The 17958-nt window shown below is 56.5% G+C and overlaps 1 protein-coding gene across 1 annotated transcript; it reads left to right on the top strand.

Moving 5' to 3' along the window:
* Positions 1 to 974: 974 nt before the first annotated feature.
* On the top strand, positions 975 to 15673 carry ITIH4 (inter-alpha-trypsin inhibitor heavy chain 4). The gene is made up of 23 exons (XM_037798176.1): positions 975 to 1126; positions 2062 to 2222; positions 4089 to 4193; positions 4331 to 4493; positions 4636 to 4746; positions 5207 to 5335; positions 5990 to 6106; positions 6298 to 6466; positions 6567 to 6692; positions 6888 to 7069; positions 7185 to 7370; positions 9105 to 9244; positions 9495 to 9649; positions 9937 to 9969; positions 10310 to 10363; positions 10493 to 10546; positions 10784 to 10906; positions 12078 to 12104; positions 12193 to 12309; positions 12923 to 13097; positions 14643 to 14797; positions 14933 to 15029; positions 15444 to 15673. Exons 1-23 carry the CDS (start codon positions 1037 to 1039, stop codon positions 15511 to 15513), a joined length of 2739 nt encoding a protein of 912 aa, XP_037654104.1. The 5' UTR covers positions 975 to 1036; the 3' UTR covers positions 15514 to 15673.
* Positions 15674 to 17958: the final 2285 nt, after the last annotated feature.

Raw genomic sequence — 17958 nt, 5'->3', positions numbered from 1 at the left:
GCACCAGCTGCACCCACATCTTCAAACATTCATTCACTTTATTGCTCTTGTTATGAAAGCAAACTGAATAAAGTCATCTGCTGTCCTCCCCCATTGGCCCTTGGGCAGCACACCCATTGGTCTGCGCCGTGGCAGTGTCACACCCACTCCTGACAACAGCTCTGCCTTGGTGCCCTTTCTCACTCAGTGCCCTGGTTCACGGCCTTCCTTGGCATGACTCGCCTCCACGTAGGCCATTTGAGTGTGCGTGGCACCACACCCAGTCTTCTCCTTCAGGAGCTTCTTTGTGCAATTTGCTTTTCCTTCTGTTCCTTACTTTCCTCTTAATAAATTCCCAGGAGCGAGACCTCAGGCCACAGGTTATGAACATCTTTATGGCTCTTGGTTTGTGGTGCCAAATTAGCAGGTCTTTGTTTTGGTGAGCTTGAAGGAGCTGGCTAGACTAACGGTCCAAACAGCAGCCTGGGACCGCAGGAGAGAGAAGGGGGTTCCTGGGCCCAGTAGCTGTCACCTCAGAAATAAGGGGCAGCTATCCTGCCTTGGCACCAGCACATCTCCCAGACACCTCCAAGGGCTTCTCGTTGCCTTTAAGACCCAGCTATATTCTGCCTTGGCTTCCAAGGCCCCCTTCCTCCAGGAAGCCCACCGTCTAGTCCTAGTCTTCTCGGTCATCTCTGTTTCACCCCAGGCTGGACTTGTGGCGAGCAAACTGTGGCTTGTCGTGTCCCCCAGCCCTAGGAGCTTGGTAGAATGACTGGGGTAGGGGTGGCCTGGGAAGGTTCTGGGCCTTTCTGAAAGAGGGCCAGTACCCAGCACAAACCTGAGCCTGCCTTTCTTCGGTACATGTTCCCATCTCCAGCCAAGGTTCATGGGACATTGGCAGTTTGGCTGCTTATCTGGGACCACTATGTTTTTGGCATACAGATCCCAATTTCCCAGAACCTGCCCCCGCAGGGGCGGGACTGCAAGCAAGTTACTAATTGATTTCCCTGCTTCCTCTCAAGTTCAGAGCAGCCTGACAGGCACCAGAGCCAGAATGAAGACCCGGGCCCCTGCCCGCACCTCAGGCATTATGCTCATCCTGCTCCCGCTGCTGGCTGTCCTCCAGCCCACCACTGCCCAAAAGGTAGCGGGTGTCTGTGAGTGAGACGCACCCCATGTGTGTGTCTGAGTGTGTGAGTGCTGTGAGCTGGTGAACGAGGGGCCATATCTGCAAAGTGGGGGAGAGCCTCTGTGCATGCAGCCATGTGAGCATGAGTGAGCGTGGGTGTGCAAGCAGTGCTGACCGTGTACCAGGCACTGCCCTGAGGGCTTTGCGTGTAGTGCCCCCATTAAAAAAGGGTCATCCACACAAGAGGTGTGTAAGGGTCTGTGTGTGTGCACATGTCCTTCCTTAGGGGCCTCCTGACCTCAGGGAAGGTGGTTGTCTGAGGGCAAAAAGCATATGCCTGTGGAGATGGGTGGAGGAATTTGCCAGGGTCCACAGGTCCCAAGTCCCTGAACCCCTGCCTGCAGGGAAGAGAGGGGCAGAGAGGAAGAGTCCCGTTGTCATCTTAGGGAGTGGATCCTAGTCTACCCCCAGATTCTCCCAGCTCCCAGATCAACTGGGCTGGACTGACCTCCCCAGTTTCCTTGGAAGCCAGTGTCCCCAGAAATAAAAGGACTTGTTCACTGCCCTTTCATTGGGCAGGGCTAAGACTGTGTATGAGCCCCTGTCCCCACCAGGGTGCTCTGTTGCTCGCCTCTGCCTAAACCTCCACCCCAGCCCCGTGTGCTCGTTCCTCCCCAAAGGGTACAACGGGCCCCACAGAACAAGACAGATGGTAGCCCCAGCCCTGGGGCGCCGTAGGGTGGGGAGTGAAGCACAGAGCTGCCTCTCATTTGAGATGAGTGTTCACTTTCTAAATGTCCCACTAGGCTTAGCCTAGGGCCTGGTCACAGGCTTAGTTGGGGTTAGGGGTCAAGGCTTGGAATGGGACCAGGATGAGGACCGACTTGCTGCCCCAAGCTGGGGAGGCATTGAGACTCGAACCCCACCCTACCCCCCATTCCTCTGTCTAGAATGGCATCGACATCTACAGCCTCACTGTGGACTCCAGGGTCTCAGCCCGATTTGCCCACACGGTCATCACCAGCCGGGTGGTCAACAGGGCCGACTTGATGCAAGAGGCCACCTTCCAGATGGAGCTCCCCAAGAAAGCCTTCATCACCAACTTCTCCATGTAGGTGCCTTCCAGCTCTCCACCTCACCCCCCACCCCAGCACTGGGGCATGGCCTCTCCCACACCCTTCCAAACTCCCTGCCTGATGTGAGATGTGACAGAATGTATGCCCTCAGGAGTGGGTGCCCCAACTGTGGGTGCTGCGGGGAGCTGGAGGCTCTACCAAGGAAGTTAATACAATTCAAAGGTGTTTCCCTCCCTGGCTCCAGCCCTCCCTCCACCCCTTCATCCAGCCGTCCGTCATCCCTGAGTGCAGCCCAGGTGGCAGGCGTTTGGGCCAGAGCATCTTTTTATCTTTGCCTTTGAGGAGCACAGACTCGGGGAGTTAAGGCAAAAACCAATTCCAGCTCAGAATACTGAAAAACTTTCTACCCCCACGGCTGCCCACCAGTGGAACGTTGCCTTGAGGATGGGGCTCTCCTTGTCACTGGAAATTCTAAGCCAAACTAATCCCCTTTCCCCCTCTCCTGGGAGCTGCGGAGGGCATTTCTGCTCTGGGTCAGTGGCCCCTTCGGGAGGCTCTGGGGTTTCTGTGGACTCTGTGAGCTGCTGCCGATCCTCCCCTTGTCCTCTGCCTTCCTCCCCCATCCTTCCTGATTCAGTTTTGTAATGTTTACTAAACTCGAGAGAACACCGTGTCTGCTCCTGGCCCCACAGGGGAAACTGATTGAGGGCAGAGAGAGGCTGGTCCCAGAAACTCTGAAAGGGTAATGAGTGGGGTCCCAGATGAGACCCCTCAAAAGCTCTGCATGGGGGCAGGGGTCCCCGTGGTTTTCTCCCCCCCTCACACACAGTCACAGCAGCCTGACCCGGCCTCACACCGGAGCCTGGGCCTTGCTGCCCACACTCGCACTGTGACCCTCACGGGCTGTGCCCGGCTCCAACACAGATGCCAAGGCCCACGGGTTGCCAGGTGCTGGGCCCAGCACATCAGGGAGAGCCCAGGACTGGCAGTACCACCTTTCTTTGGTAGGGAAGTGCAGGGCCAGGTGCTCCACTGCCTGGCCTGGCTGGGAGCCCCAGGGGAGTGTCTGGAGAGTCGGTGAACAGCCCTCCCAGGAGGAGGACACCTGCCACCCACCCAGCAGTCCCAGCTCTGCCCCAGAGTTAAATTCTAACCAGGAAGGTCAGGGAGGGGGAGGAGGGCAGCTTGATCCAGCCACCCTGGCCTGCTCACCTCCCACCCCAGCCCGCACACCCCCACCCTTTCATGTCACCCCCAGATGGATCAGGCATGTGTTTACCTGACATGTCCATACTTACATCACAAAGAGTCCTTTTCCTTCCCAGAGAAACAGCTGATCAGCTCTACTTCTCCATCCCCAAAGAATGGCCACTAGGAGCATGTTCACCCCCTAGGAGTCCCACCCACCAGTTGCCCTAAACCCATTTCCCAAGGTGTCAGGCCCCTGCAGAGTGCCCTGTGTTGGTGGGACAGCGGGAGACAACAGCAGGGAAGGGGTCAGAAAGCTCTTGCTGGTGTTTAGCCGGTTCTTGTGGGGAAAGTCCGTGAGGCAGAGGGGCAGGTTGGAATGTGGGCCCGACTTGGAAGGGCAAAGAGAGGAATAATTGAACCCACCCCTGTCTCCTCCTCTGCAACACCGCTCCCTGTCCCTTCAGTAAAACCCATGGTCACCACCACTGTGCACAGCTTTGGGGAGGATGGAAATGGCTGGCCTCCGTACGGGCTGTCCCCTTACCTGGTGCCTGCACGGGGCCTTGTATGCAGTACGTGCATAGTAAATAAGTGTCAGGCAGACAGGTAGCACCCAGTCAAGAGGCACACCAAATCCTGGGGAGGCTCCCTGGAGGAGGCCGTGGAGTGGGCCCCTTCCCACCAGGGTCTTGACAACTCACCTGCCCCAGGGTCATCGACGGTGTGACCTACCCCGGGAACATCAAGGAGAAGGCTGTAGCCCAGGAGCAGTACCATGCAGCCGTGGCCAGGGGAGAGAGCGCCGGCCTCGTCAGGTGAGCTGAAGGGGACTGTGGCAGGAGCCCCACGGGCTGGTGTGGGGGAGCCTTCCTGCCATTTAGCCCCCCTCCCACCTCCAGTAGCCTAATCCCACCTGGCCTGGAGGAGCAGGCCTGATGCCCTCCTCCCCCAGGGCCACTGGGAGAAAGATGGAGCAGTTCCAGGTGTCAGTCAGCGTGGCCCCTGCTGCCAAGGTCACCTTCGAGCTGGTGTACGAGGAGCTGCTCCAACGGCATCTGGGGGCATATGAGCTGCTGCTGAAAATCCGGCCTCAGCAGCTGGTCCAGCACCTGCAGGTACCTGGTGCTACCTCTTCCCAGGAGCCTTCCTTGAAGTCCCCCTGCTCTGCTGAGAGCCAGCCCCTCCATCCTGCTCAGCCTCCTGTGAGGCCCAGCCCATGGTCCTGGCCAATCCAGTGGCCCACACCTTTGTCTCCAGGTGGACATTCACATCTTCGAGCCTCAGGGCATCAGCTTCCTGGAGACAGAGAGCACCTTCTTGACCAACCAGCTGGTGGACGCCCTCACCAGCTCACAGAACAAGACTAAGGTGGGCCTGCTGTGGTCAGGGGGGTGAAGACACCAGCCCTCTGAGCCTGGGTTTCCAGACAGACACGTGGGGCAGATTCCCCGAGCTGCAGATGCCATTTGGCAGATGTGGGGAGGGCAAGGCCTAGAGAAGGATGGAAGGTTCAGGTAGCAACTCAGATCTGTCGGGGGAGGACCTGGGGAGCAGATTGATGTGAGGGTTCTGGGCTACCGGGGAGGAGGAGAGAATGGCACTGTGCGCCCCCTAAGCCCAGCCCCTGCTTGCTGGGCTCTGGCCACAGGAGCGTCCCTCGCCCTCCCACCCCCTAGGGAGGCAGTCCATCTGATAGCTCAGCCTGCCAGAAGGTTCCCTGGAATAGAGACCAAGGCTGGATTCTCATTTCGTGCACCAGTGAGGATGAGGGGTGTTGTCGGCAAGGCTTCCGTGCTCCTGCCAACTTCAGTCCTGATGGTTCCTCTAGGCTCACATCCGGTTCAAGCCGTCACTATCCCAGCAGCAGAAGTCTTCAGAGCAGCAGGACACGGTCCTGGATGGCAGCTTCATCATCCGCTATGATGTGAACCGAACCCTCTCCGGGGGCTCCATTCATGTGGGTGTGCTCCAGGCCGGAGTAGTGCAGCTTGGAAATCTGTCCACCCTCAAGGGCATTAGCTTGGGTGTACTGGAAGAGGCAACATGAACTCCCCTACTTAGCAGCATGCACTAGACATAGACAGAAAACAAGCAGTTTAGTTGTGCTGCCTGTTAAACAGATTCCTTTCAGAAGCAGAAAATGTTTGTCTACTGAAGAGAGCTGCTCTGCGGGATTTCCCTCTTTGCCTTTTCTGCCAGGGAGCTCAGAGCTCGGTTTTATGCTCAAGTGCAGTAGCTTCTTTCACACAAGTTGCTGGCATCATTACACTTCCCTTTTACTACTTGCTTTTGGAGTCTTTTTCCCTCCTTTGCTGGATCTCAGTTTTATTTTGTCTGAGCTTTTTAGGATAAGCTGCCTCAAATACTAAAACAAATAAGAGGTAAAATGAGTGAAAGTTCCCAGCAGGCCATGCATGACCAGGCAAGGCTTTCTGCAGTCCTGAAAGATGGCGAGGATGTGGGGAGTTGGTGGTGGGAGGGGAGATGGTGGGGCTGGAATGAGGCGAGCCTAGGGAGCTTGGTGACCCAGAGGTGGAGGAGGATGGGGAGGTGGGTTGGGGGCAGGGGCTGCCACCCTGACCGCCTGGGTACCGTCTTGATCTGGCTGCAGATCGAAAACGGCTACTTTGTGCACTACTTTGCCCCTGAGGGCCTGCCCACAATGCCCAAGAATGTGATCTTCGTCATTGACACTAGCGGCTCCATGAGTGGCAAGAAAATCCAGCAGGTGGGTCCCAGGGGCCAAGGCAGGACCCTGGAAACTCCCAGGCTCTTCATGCCATCAGTTCCATCCAGCAGATAGACCCTCTTCCATCTCCCTGGGTTCCCCCAAACCCCCACCCAGGGGGTGTGGGCCAGGGATGCCAGCCTGAAGGCTCCACTGAGCCAGCCCTTCCTGTCTCCCCTCCTGCTGACCAGACCCGAGAAGCCTTAATGAAGATCCTGGATGACCTCAACCCCAAAGACCAGTTCAACCTCATCATCTTCAGCAGTGAAGCGACCCAGTGGAAGCCCTCGCTGCTGCCAGCCTCGGCCGAGAACGTGAATGAGGCCAAGAACTACGCTGCCAGCATCCAGGCCCGGGGCGGTGAGCTCCTCTGTGGCCTTGCAGGGCAGGGGCTTTCCAGGCGCGAGCTCAGCTCGGGCGCATGCGGTGGGGCGCCACCCTGAGAGTGTGTGTCCCTCAGGGACCAACATCAACCAGGCCGTGCTGAATGCTGTGAAGCTGCTGGAGGAGAGCAACCGGGCAGAGCTGCTGCCCAGTGGGAGCGTTGCGCTCATCATCCTCCTCACTGATGGGGACCCCACTGTGGGTGAGTGGACTGAGAGAGGCGGGGCCAGCAACTCCTGGGCATGATGCCCAGGGCAGGCAGCTAGAGCCCCATCCTCGCTGACTGGGGGAGCTGTGGGGGGTGGGGGTCTCTGAGGCCCTTCCAGCTCTCAGATTCCAGAAACATCCCTTGAGCTAATCACTATTACCTCACCCCCTTCCAAACTGGTGAGTCCAGGTGAGACCAACCCCTCAAGGATCCAAGAGAATGTGCGGGAAGCCATAGGCGGCCAGTTCAGCCTCTTCTGTCTGGGCTTTGGCTTTGATGTCAACTATGCCTTCCTGGAGAAGCTGGGGCTGGAGAATGGCGGCCTGGCTCGGCGCATCTACGAGGACTCAGACTCCGCCCTGCAGCTCCAGGTGCCAGCACCCACCCCCACTCCATGCCACCCCCCAGGCAGGCTGTGTGAGTGTGGGAGGGCACAGAGAGGCCAGGCAGCCCCAGCTGGCCTTTCTGACACCCCCCACCCTGCAGGACTTCTACCAGGAGGTGGCCAACCCACTGATGACGGCAGTGGCCTTTGAATACCCCAGCAGTGCCGTGGAGACAGTCACTCAGGACAAATTCCGGCTCCTCTTCAAGGGCTCAGAGATGGTGGTGGCCGGGAAGCTCCGGGACCAGGGCCCTGATGTGCTCTTGGCCAAAGTCAGCGGGCGAGTGGTGAGTGTGGCCCAGCCATCCTGGTGGGGAAGGGCAGCTGGAGCCAGTGGGGTGGCACACTCCACCACCTTTCAAGTCAGAGGAACTGGGACTCCTGGGGAGTGCCTCTCACTCTCAAAGAGAAACCAAGCACCTCCTATTTGCCAAGTCCTTCTCTAGGCCCTTCTCTAAGTCCTTCACAGCAGTGGGTGAACCTTGCCCTCGTGGCATTCTCAGGCTAGTGGGAGCCACAGGCTGGGATGCACCTGGCACCAAGGACTTGGGAGAGCAGCACCAGGGACCCCGGCCTGGTCTGGAGGTCTGGGAGGGCTTCCTGGAGGAGGCTCAGCCGAGACTGAGGGGTGAGTAGGAAGAGAGCAGAGCCCCACTGGTGGAATGAGAGAGAAATGTTCCAGGCCAGTGTGGTAGGAACAGCATATGTGGGGAGACTGGCAAGCGGGGCGAGGCAGGTGGATGTGGGGCCTCATCCGGGGAGTGGGAGCCGAGTGTCCTGACTGTCAGTACAGGCCCCATGGCCAGCCCGGCTTCATTCCAGCTCTGCCCCCTTCCAGAGGTGAGATCTTCGGCAGGTCAGCTAACCTCCCTTGTACCTCAGTTTCCCCCTTGTAAGGCAGCTGTGGGGATTCCCATCTGGCTCAGAGTAAGCACTCCATCAGGGTTAGCTGCTGCTATTATCCTGGAGGCCAGGATAAAATGCAGAACTCAAGGTGATTCGGGTGAATTCACAAACACATGTCTTTGTTTTAGTAGTTATGTATTCTGGAAAATATAACTCAAACCTCAAACCTAAGATGTCACAGATATTCCTTGGGACAAGACCAAGTATAAAGTGTTCATCTATTTAAAGTTCATTTAAGGGAGAACATCAAATAAATAGCTGCATGTGTAGATAGGGCAAATTTTGCACAGGTGGCCTGTGTGTGATGAAGCTTTGGGAAGCTCAGCTCTGTGTGAGAAACAGAAGAGGAGGTTGGAGCAGGGGGCGGGGAGGGGCGGGGCTGGGGGCTGGGTCTGATCCACATGTCCAAGGTCTCTTGGCTGCCGTGGGGAGCTCTGGTGGGAGAGGGCTGGAGTTCCTCTGCCCACGGACCCCCCCCCCCGTGTCCCAGGCTGCAAGCAGGATCAGCCTGGGACCACAGGCCCCTCCCCAGGGGAGGAAGCAGTCAGTCCACAAAGCTTGGGCATATGCTTCCCTGTCACTGTCCCCCAGTGTATAGCCCAGCAGTGGGCTTGGGCAGGAGACAGTTTGTTGGGGTGGGCAGGGCCCAGAACACAGAGCCTAAATTTTGTTCTGAACTTGGAAAAAGGCCCTTCCCTCTCCATCCCCAGTTTCCCCAGCAGAGGAGGAGCTATATCTAAGAACCCTTTCTCCTACAAATCCTTCCTGCTGTTTCTACATTGACCTCAGGGTCCAGATCCTGTCCTCACTTCCCTTTCTTCCAAAAGCTCTGCCCTGATCTCCTGGTTCTGTGCTGGCCTTTTTGCACCTGGGATAATTTGCTACCTTTCCTCTCCACCTCCTTCTCATCCGTGCAGGCTCTGTGACTGAGTTCCTTGCACCCCTATACTTCCTCCCTCCCCCACACTACTCCAAGGAAATGCAATCCTGGCAGCCAGCATATGAGACCCGCCCCAGCTCAATTCAGGCTTCTCTCAAAAGTGCCAGGAAGGGCCAGGGCAGGTGTAGATGTCAGGCCCTCACTGTTCCTGACCTGGTAGAGACCCTCTTTCCAGAATAAGCAGAATTTCACCTTCCAAACGGAGTCCAGAGTGGCGGAGAAGGAGGAGGAGTTCCAGAGCCCCAAGTACGTCTTCCACAACTTCATTGAGCGACTCTGGGCATACCTGACCATCCAGCAACAGCTGGAGCAAATGTGAGTGACCTGGACTGTCATGGACTGGCTGGGGGTTGCACGTGGCACTAGTGCCTCCCAGGCCTTCTGCTGGTGACATGGGCATCAGCTGGCATGGAGCATCTCCCAGACAGAGAGTGGGGTTTTGTATCGTATCTGAGCTCCAGACTCTCTCTCAGAAGACTTCTCTTCCCAGAAGAGGCTGGAAGAGAGTAGAAAATCTGTCCAGGTCTCCAGGGTCCTGCTGAGCTCTGATGTCCTCAACCTGCAGGGTTTCCGCGCCCGACGCCGAGCAGCAGGCCCTCAAGAACCAAACTCTGAGCTTGTCGCTCAAATACAACTTCGTCACCCCTCTCACATCTATGGTGGTCACCAAACCTGAAGGCCAAAACCAGTCTCAAGTTGCTGAGAAGCCCGTGGAAGGTGGTGGGTGTGGGGTTGAGATCCCAGCCTCCTGGGCGGCAGAGTTCCTCCCCAGCATCCTCCCCAGCCATCTCCTGACTCCCAACCGAGACCACAGCACTGCCACCCACGGACTCCTGGGAGCCCCAGGAGACTTGTCCCGTCTCATTGATGAGGAAACTGAGGCCAGGCCTCCTGACTCCCTTCCCTGTACCTGGGTAGTTCTGGGACTGGGAAGCAAGATTAAACATAAGTGCTTCAAATTTATCACTACCTCCCTGACAGCATATCTCTCTCTTTGTTTTATCCAGGAAGCAGACATAAAGACCTCCCATCAGGAGTTGGTAAGGGCCTAATATCCTCAAAGGCTGGCCTGGGTGACAGTTTGCCCACATAGGGCCTTGTGCCCCAGCCCCACGGGGTCACTGGCAGGGGCCGTGCCCTCCGTGAGCCCAGCTCTGCAGGTCCTATTGAAGCCCCAGGGCTCACCAGCCCAGCCCAGCTGCCAGGAGGCAGCAACTACTGCCTGTGCACTGGAGAGCTGAGTCACCTGTTCGTTCACATATCGGCTGGCATGCCTCTGTTTCAGTCCCTGTCCCGGGCACTGGGGACACAATCCCTGTCTAACGGGGGGCCCCAGAAAGGTGGATCCAAGAAGCAAACCCAGGTCTCTCTGCTTTCCAGGTCACACTGTCTTCAGAAGTCACCACGTGGTAGACTCAGGGGCCAGAATAATAGGTAGCAGTGGAGGGGGTGGGTGGGGGAGGTGGGCGTGACCTTGGCCCCTGGCTATGGACTGGAAATCACCTGCCAGGCTCACCTGGCTGGCGGTGGGGCTGGGACTCAAGTCCACACGTGTCTGCTTAGGAGGCGGCGCTGCGGAAGCTCTCCTCACGGGAAGAGGAGGAGTGAGCGGACAAGGTTAGCCTGAGGGCCGCTGCCGGGGGTGGGGCGAGACATTCCAGGGGGTGGGGGTTCAAGAGGGGCCCACTGTTGTTCCAGCTGTGGGAGGGGGTCGTCCGAGTGGCTGGGTGTGAGGAGGGGAGCCAGCCGCCCTCACCTCATCCCTCGCCTGAGATGGGAGCCCAGAGCCCTTGGCTGTGGGGACCCAAGACGCTGCCTGAGAGAAGACTCTGCTTGTGTCACCTTTTCCAAAAGCCGGATTTAGAAAGAAATTAACCAGTTTCCCAACGATGACCGAACTCCTTGGGCCTCCTCTTGCTCCAGCTCCTCCTCCCTTCCACCATCATACCCAGTTAACGCTGTCAAACGTAGTGTTAGGTAAGCCGCTTTCTGACTCTCCAAGGGCCTTAGTTTCTTCATAATAATTGAAACTATCCCATGGAGTTGGGTGAGATAAAGCTCTACACACAGACCCTTGTGGGTGGGTTTAATCTGGGATCATCTCCTGAAGGGGGGTCTGGGCTGGGGGCTTGGGGGTGGGCATGTAGCGTTTCCCAAGGGGCCAGCCCTCGCCTTCCTTTCTGCCTGCCATTCACGCTTTGCCTTGTCCTCAGCACTCTCTTCAGGTGTGAGCTCTCCCACCTCTCTCGGCTGTCTCTGGAGTCCTAGGTTGCCAGAGCATGGCTCTGACAGAGCAGCCTCTCCCCAGCTCCTTGTTCAGAGGGAACCCTCAGGTCCCAAGAGGGGTGGGTTGGACCAAGATTGCTCATCATGGAGTTCCTTGGACCAGTCATTGCTAGCTCCCTCCCTCCCTTCCCTCTGAAGGTACCTCTTCCCCCAAAGGTTGTGGACACCTGCCTGAGAGAGACTCTGTCTTCCTCAGCCCCCTCAGACATCCTGTCCCCAAGGCAGGACATCACAAATCCTTTCATTTTCATTAAATCGGGTTTGTTACACTCTAGAGACTGGCTTATGAAGGAACCTTCTAAAAGGGAAGGCTCTCTCCATTCACAAAGCCAACAGCAGTCCCTTGAGCTGTTTCTAATCCCCAAATCTGGACTCAGACACAGCCGGCAGAGCCAGCAGAGATGCTGTCTCCTCAGCATTTTCCCTAGTATCATGCTCTTCTGTTTGAAAATCTCCAACTTTGCAGCTCTCCTAGGTTGGGTGTATGTGTGGCGCAGATTATAGTGCTGGGGCTTGGTGGATGGCAGACGGCATTGTTTGCCGGAGGGTGTGCAGATCACCCTTCTCCCTCTGTTCCTGGCTGTTCCTGTTCTAATGTCTGCTTTGCCACCATCACCCTTCTTAGCGCCTCATTATGATGTGGACATAAATTCCGAAGGTGCCCTTCCCTAGGCCAGACCCCCTGGAGTAGCCTCTTGCCCTGTAACAGGGAGACCTACAACTCCACAAACATGTCACGTGGGATTCTCAATACCGAAGTGCAGAGGGAGCCCTGGGCACACCCAGCCACTACTCGGTCCCCCAGTTCCCCGCCCTCTCCCCAGGAAGGGGCTGCCTAAACCTAGACTTTTCCTTCTTTCAGCAACAGCCGCGACAGCCTCAGGCCCAGGTAAGTTCCAACCCCCTCGGCACCCCTCCCCACCCTGGAACCCCAGCCTGCTCTACCTGCCCCAGGACCTGTGCGCCTGCTGTCCCAGCCCCCACCCAGGCTCCTCACGCCATCCTGCCACTGCCCGGGCAGAGCGTGGACCGGCTCTGTGTGGACTTCAGACACTCCCAGGGGCCAGTGAACCTGCTCTCAGACCCTGACCAAGGTGAGAATGCACACACAGTCATCCACCCTGAGCTGCCTCAGCACCCAGAGGCAGTGGCTTGACACCAGCCCACAGAGATGCATGTGCAGTGCTCACCCGTGGGCCCAGCACCCACCATGGCACGTTCACCCCTGTACCTGACACTTGCATCCACTTGTGCATCACCCACAGAGTTTCCTCTGGCACCCCATGGGCAGGTCTGTCTCGGTCTTGGCCGTGGCATCTGTCTCGGTCTTGGCCGTGGCATCTATCCCAGGGGCAGGCACACAGCAGCATTTGCCAGGCCATGAAGGTCTGTTGACTCGAGACAAGACCTCCCTTCTCAGAGGTCTCCTTCTGAGGGGGTTCCCAAGAGTGGCCATCACGGAGCATCTGGGGGCCTTTCCAAAGCCACACGAAACTGCGGGGTATGTGGAAAGATTGTGAGAATTGGGCCCCCTGTGCGAAGGAATGCTGAGGAAGGGGAGCTCCAGCCGTGGGGTTCCCCTCCTGAGCCGGTGAGGTGGTGAAGAAGGGCTCCCGGGGGACATAACCAGGGAGCACTTCTTGTTGAGGCCGGTGCCCACCCCTGGCTGGGGCCACAGCTCTGACCTCTCTGGTCCCGGCCCCCCAGGGGTGGAGGTGACAGGCGAGTATGAGAAGAAGAAGGATCAGTTCTCATGGATCAAGGTGGCCTTCAAGGACCCCCTGCTGCAGGTCCAGGCATTCCCTGAACATGTGGTGGTGATTCAGAACCAAAGAAGCTCTGCTTACAAGTGGAAAAAAACACTGTTCCTGGTGATACCCGGGTAAGCCCCAGGCTGGGGCACCTAGCGGGAGGGTGACTCTCGGGCCCCGTTGCCTAATCTCAGTGCTGACAGGAGTCCTGAGGCTGTGAACCTGGGGACAGAGGCTGGGTGGGAGTCCTCTGCAACAGACAGGCACAGTCCCATGCAGAAGGAGGTTTATGGTTTGGACCCAGCTCTGCTGTTGATCCTGTGTGGCCCTGGGCAGGCCACTTAGCCCCTCTGAGCTTCAGTTTCCTCACCAAAAACTAGGGGTGAAAATCCCAGCCCCAACTCAGAGGGCTTGAGGGGAGGGTTGATAAGAGAATGCCCTTGGGAACTGCTATGTCTGTTAGATAGTGCAGCATCCACAGGCACACTTCAGGGTGGCGTGTATATGTGGTGAGTTAATAGGGACAATAATGAGAATCTGGGAAGCACTATTCACCAGGAGAAGTTATTGCTCCCACCCCTCGCATGGATTTGAAGCCTGAGTGAAAAGAAACAAGTCCACATGGCAGCACATCCTGGGTGGCTGGTGGGAAATGGAGACAGATGGCAACCCCTTCTGGGTGGTGTGGCTGCCTCACTGAAGAGACTTCCCTAGGCAGCTCTGGGCTCTGGAAGCCACGAGGGTCCTGGAAGAGGGGCCAAGGACCCTGGCCCCGAGGATGGAGAGCCCTGTTCCTGGCTGTGTCATTGAACCCTTCAGCAGGGACTTGCTTCCATTGGACAAACAAGGGCACAGCTAGGAAATCCAGAGGGCTCACCTGAAAACTTTCTGGTTTCATAAAAGATCTCTTAAGACTTCCTGTTATTGGATGAATACAGAAATCTATGAATTGGACATAAAAACTACAAAAGGGAGTAAAGAATTCCTAATAGTCATAGTGTTAGGGAATCCAAATACTTTCTTGATCTCTCATGAGCTACAGAAGAGATACACAGAGAAAAATAGACCACGTCTTTGTGATTGAGTTGAGTCGGCAGGTTGGTGCAAGTTCAGGGCAATTCCATTTAAAGTAACCTCACAGAGGATAGGCAGGGCTTTTATTCAACGTGCCAGAGGAGTCTAACTTTCATAAGAAAGCCAAACTGGCAAGGATTCCAAAGAGTATTTTAAGACAAAAAGGAGGGCACAGAATGAGGAAGGACTTGTTCTCCTAGACATTGAACCGCATTCTTAAACTACCCAACCAAAGAGCCTGGTGCCAGCCATGAAAACAAAAAGGGGCCAAGTAGGTGTGTCAGAGAAACTCCCTAAATCATATAAAACTAATTCATGAGAATCCAAATTTAAGAAAGCCTTAGGGAAAGGAACTGCTATTTATAAATAATGCTGGGATAATTGGACATCAAACTGGTTAATGTCAGTCCCATTTTTCTGATGAAGAAACTGAAGCCCAGAAGATCTAAGGGACTCCTCACCCAGGGCCGCCCTGTGAGTTCTTAAGAACAAGAGGGGAGCCCCTGCCCACACTTGACGCCGCCTGCCGAGGTCCTGGCCCAGATTCCCTGCAGGCTCCCCGTGCCCCACCTCCCTGCTCAGCGTGCTGGTTGTTCCCGCAGCCTAAAGATGACCATGGACGAGGCCGGCCTCCTGCTGCTCAGTAGTCCACACAAAGTAACCATCGGGCTGTTGTCCTGGGAAGGCCCTGGGGCAGGCCTCCGGCTCCTTCTGCGGAACACTGACCGCTTCTCCAGCCACGTCAGCGGGCTCCTCGGTACGCTGCTCGTGGCCCGGGCTTGGGACATCCCTGGGACCACCCCTGCCTGGAAATAGACAGCATCCCCTCCTCTGTGTGTCTCCCAGCCTCCCCCTCTCTGTATCCCTTGCTGATCTGCCCTTTGTCTCCCAGGCCAGTTTTACCAGAACCTGCTCTGGGAGCCCCCAGCAGCGGCGGATGACAGCAAGCGAACACTGAGGGTTCAGGGGAATGAATACACTGCCACCAGGTGACCTAGCACAAGCAGCTCCCGGGGGTGGGACAGGGAGGGTGGGGGTTGAACTCAGCAGGCCCCTGTCCCTCCTGTCTTGCCCCGGAACTTAGAAACCGTCAGAGGAAAGGTTGATGCCTCTGACATGTCTGCCCCAGCTCCCAGTGACCCCACAAAGAACAGTCAGCTCAGATCCACAGAAAACACACCAACCCAGAGATCACTGGGTGGGCTGGGGCAGCATGAGACCCCCATCCCCAAACCCTCGGAGCCCTGGTCCCTGGAGATCTCTCAACTGGGTGCCCTTGGTGATCCTTTGGGTGACTGGGCCTTGTCGGCCTGTTTCTGAGGGAATTCCAGAGGGGCCCCTCTCTTCTCACCACCCCTGAGATGGGCTGATCACCTGCATGTCTGTCTGTCTATCCCGCCTAGAGAGCTCAAGCTGGATTACCAAGAGAGGCCCCCAGGAACGGAGATTTCCTGCTGGCGTGTGGAGCTGTAGGTGTGATGGGAAGAGCTGGCCCTCATGCCTCTCGCTGCCCCTGCTGCCAGGGCAGAAACAACCTAAATGTGGCAGAAGCAGTCACAGGGCCACCGGTGTGACGTGGACCGTGATGGGGAGGGGCTTCCTGCGCATTACAAATAAAGAAGGGTAGCCTGAGCCCAGGGAGTGGGGCATCTCTGGTTCCGTCCGGCCAAATCCCAGGCCTCAGAATCGCATCCTGGAAGCTCAGCTTTGTGGGATATTAGAGTCTTTGACTGTTGGCCACAAGGGCTTGCAGCGCATAGGGCCCAAGGAGAGCTTTCAGCCCATTTCTTTCCTTCTACAAACATGGAAACTCAGGCTTAGGAGATTGTCACCCACTTAAGAAGTATTGCATCAGCCCCCAGTTGGGGCCCAGGGCTGGGGAACATTCTCCAGGAGCAGAGGGTCAGTCAGCTTTGTGGGCTCAATTTTGACTCAAAAAAGAAAAAAGAAAATTGAATAGGTTTGAGATTGTTATAGACCAACTCCCAGACTCTCTCAGCAAGCTTTTGGGCCCCGTTGAAATGGCATCTGCGCAGCATCATCTGGTTTTCAAAGCAGTGCTCAGGAACAGACCTGCCTGCTGAGCCCTAAGAAGCTGGCACGGAAGAGACAAAGGAGGGACAGGGACATGGCTCCCAGTCCCAGGAGGGAAGCGAGGGCCTTTCCTGGGAGCCTGTGTTGGATAGGGGTGATCTGGGTCCCTAACCTCTAAACCTGTGTTGCTGTGGGTCTCCTCTCCTATCCATGCCCCACAGGAAGGCACCCCAAAGATTACACCCAGTACCTGCACAGGCAAAGCATACTTGAAAACAAAGAATTATCACTCCGCCTACTTCCAAAAGAAAGGTCTTTTCTATGGCTTACACATAAAAGCATAGAGAGAAGATGACCAAAAACCACGAACACAAGAATAAAAGAAAAGAGCCAGCAGGACAGTTAAACCAGAGATGACGGGCGGTGGAGGGGAGCTGCAGCAGTGATGGAGCACAGAACTTTGCTCTGAACTTCCTGGAAACCAGGGTGAAGTCAAAAATGAGCCCATTTCCTTGCTAAGAGGAAGCAAACCAGACCACCAGGGAAAACATTCTTTTCTTAGCTCTCAAACTGTGGAGGGTGGTTGCTGAGTCTTTCTAGAAGGTGGGAGGGGTCCCCAGCAACAGGCGTATCAAACACACAAATACTCTTCCCTGCTCGGCTGCTCTGCATCGAGCCTCATTGGCAGACAGGGGGTCTTGGGCCAAGTCACTGTGAAGGTCACTCAGAGGTGCTCAGGCCGGAGCTCTGAGATGAGGGTGCAGCCTTGGGGGTTCCGTTGGACTGACTGTGGGGCTGGCCCTGACAATGCTTGGATGAAGGAGGAATGCCTACCCGAAGCTCACCCCTCTGGGGCACCAGCCATCTGGACTGGGCTGCAGGATTGGCACAGTGGTTGCGGTGCCATGATGGCTCTGGCCCAGCCGGCACCTGCAGGGCAGGTGTTCTCTGTGAACTATCGAAAGAAGAGCCATGCCCTTCACTGTTTCGTTTACCTCGTGCTTTCCAGCACCTACTTGGGCAAGAGTCTGGCTGGGTGCTGCAGCTACACTGGGCACCATGACAGACTGTGCCTGTGGGGGAGGCAGTTGTGTTGCTGCCACCCAGAAAAGACCCAGAGGGGAGATGTCTTGCCCAGCCTATGGGGATATCAGGGAAGGCTTCCTGGAAGCAGTGTTGCTGGGGCTGAGTGTTGAAGAATAAAGAGAAGTTATCTTGGAAAAGGAGGGCAAGGACACCAGGGAGGAAACAGCGTGTGTATGGGCCTAGAGGCAGGACACAATGCATTGAGTTCAAGGAAGGTGAAGGAGAGATGTGCTGTGGGATGAGGTGGAAGGGGCTCCTGGAGAAGTGGGAGAGAGGGCCCGGCTAGCATGGGCTGTGTGCACCTTGCCATGTAGTCTGGCTTCTATTCTCAAAGCCAGGGGAGCCATCAGAGGAACAGGGACAGGTACAGCCAGGGTGGTGAAGGATTGGCATCTGCCAAGATTTTACCTGTCTGTGGACTGGGAAGAGGGGACAGAATTTTGGCTGGGGATCTCTTGCTTTTCTCCCCAATCTGCCAGTCTTGGCTTCTAGCTGGAGTGGTGGGGAGAGACAGGCACTCTCAGGAGGGCCAGAAGTGAAAGGCGATGCCTTTTCAGACCCTCCAGCTGGCAGGACTTTCTTCCCATTTTGCAGATGTGAAAACTGACCCTCATGATGATGGGCTTAAAGCCACGTGACTTCTCTGCTGACCCAGGGCTCCTGAATGGGATGGCAGGGCCTGCCCACTCTAGGGGCTCCTGGCTCCTTTTCCTGCCCTGTTCCCTTGCCAAGACACTCCAACAGGACCTCTGCCACATTCTCCCTGGGGCTGTGGGGAGGCCTTCACAATGGGAGTAG

The sequence above is a fragment of the Choloepus didactylus genome, chromosome 1 (genome assembly GCF_015220235.1).
Source record: "Choloepus didactylus isolate mChoDid1 chromosome 1, mChoDid1.pri, whole genome shotgun sequence".
Classification (NCBI taxonomy): domain Eukaryota; kingdom Metazoa; phylum Chordata; class Mammalia; order Pilosa; family Megalonychidae; genus Choloepus; species Choloepus didactylus.
Note: the sequence above shows the minus strand (reverse complement) of the source record. Positions and strands in the feature narration are given on the sequence as shown.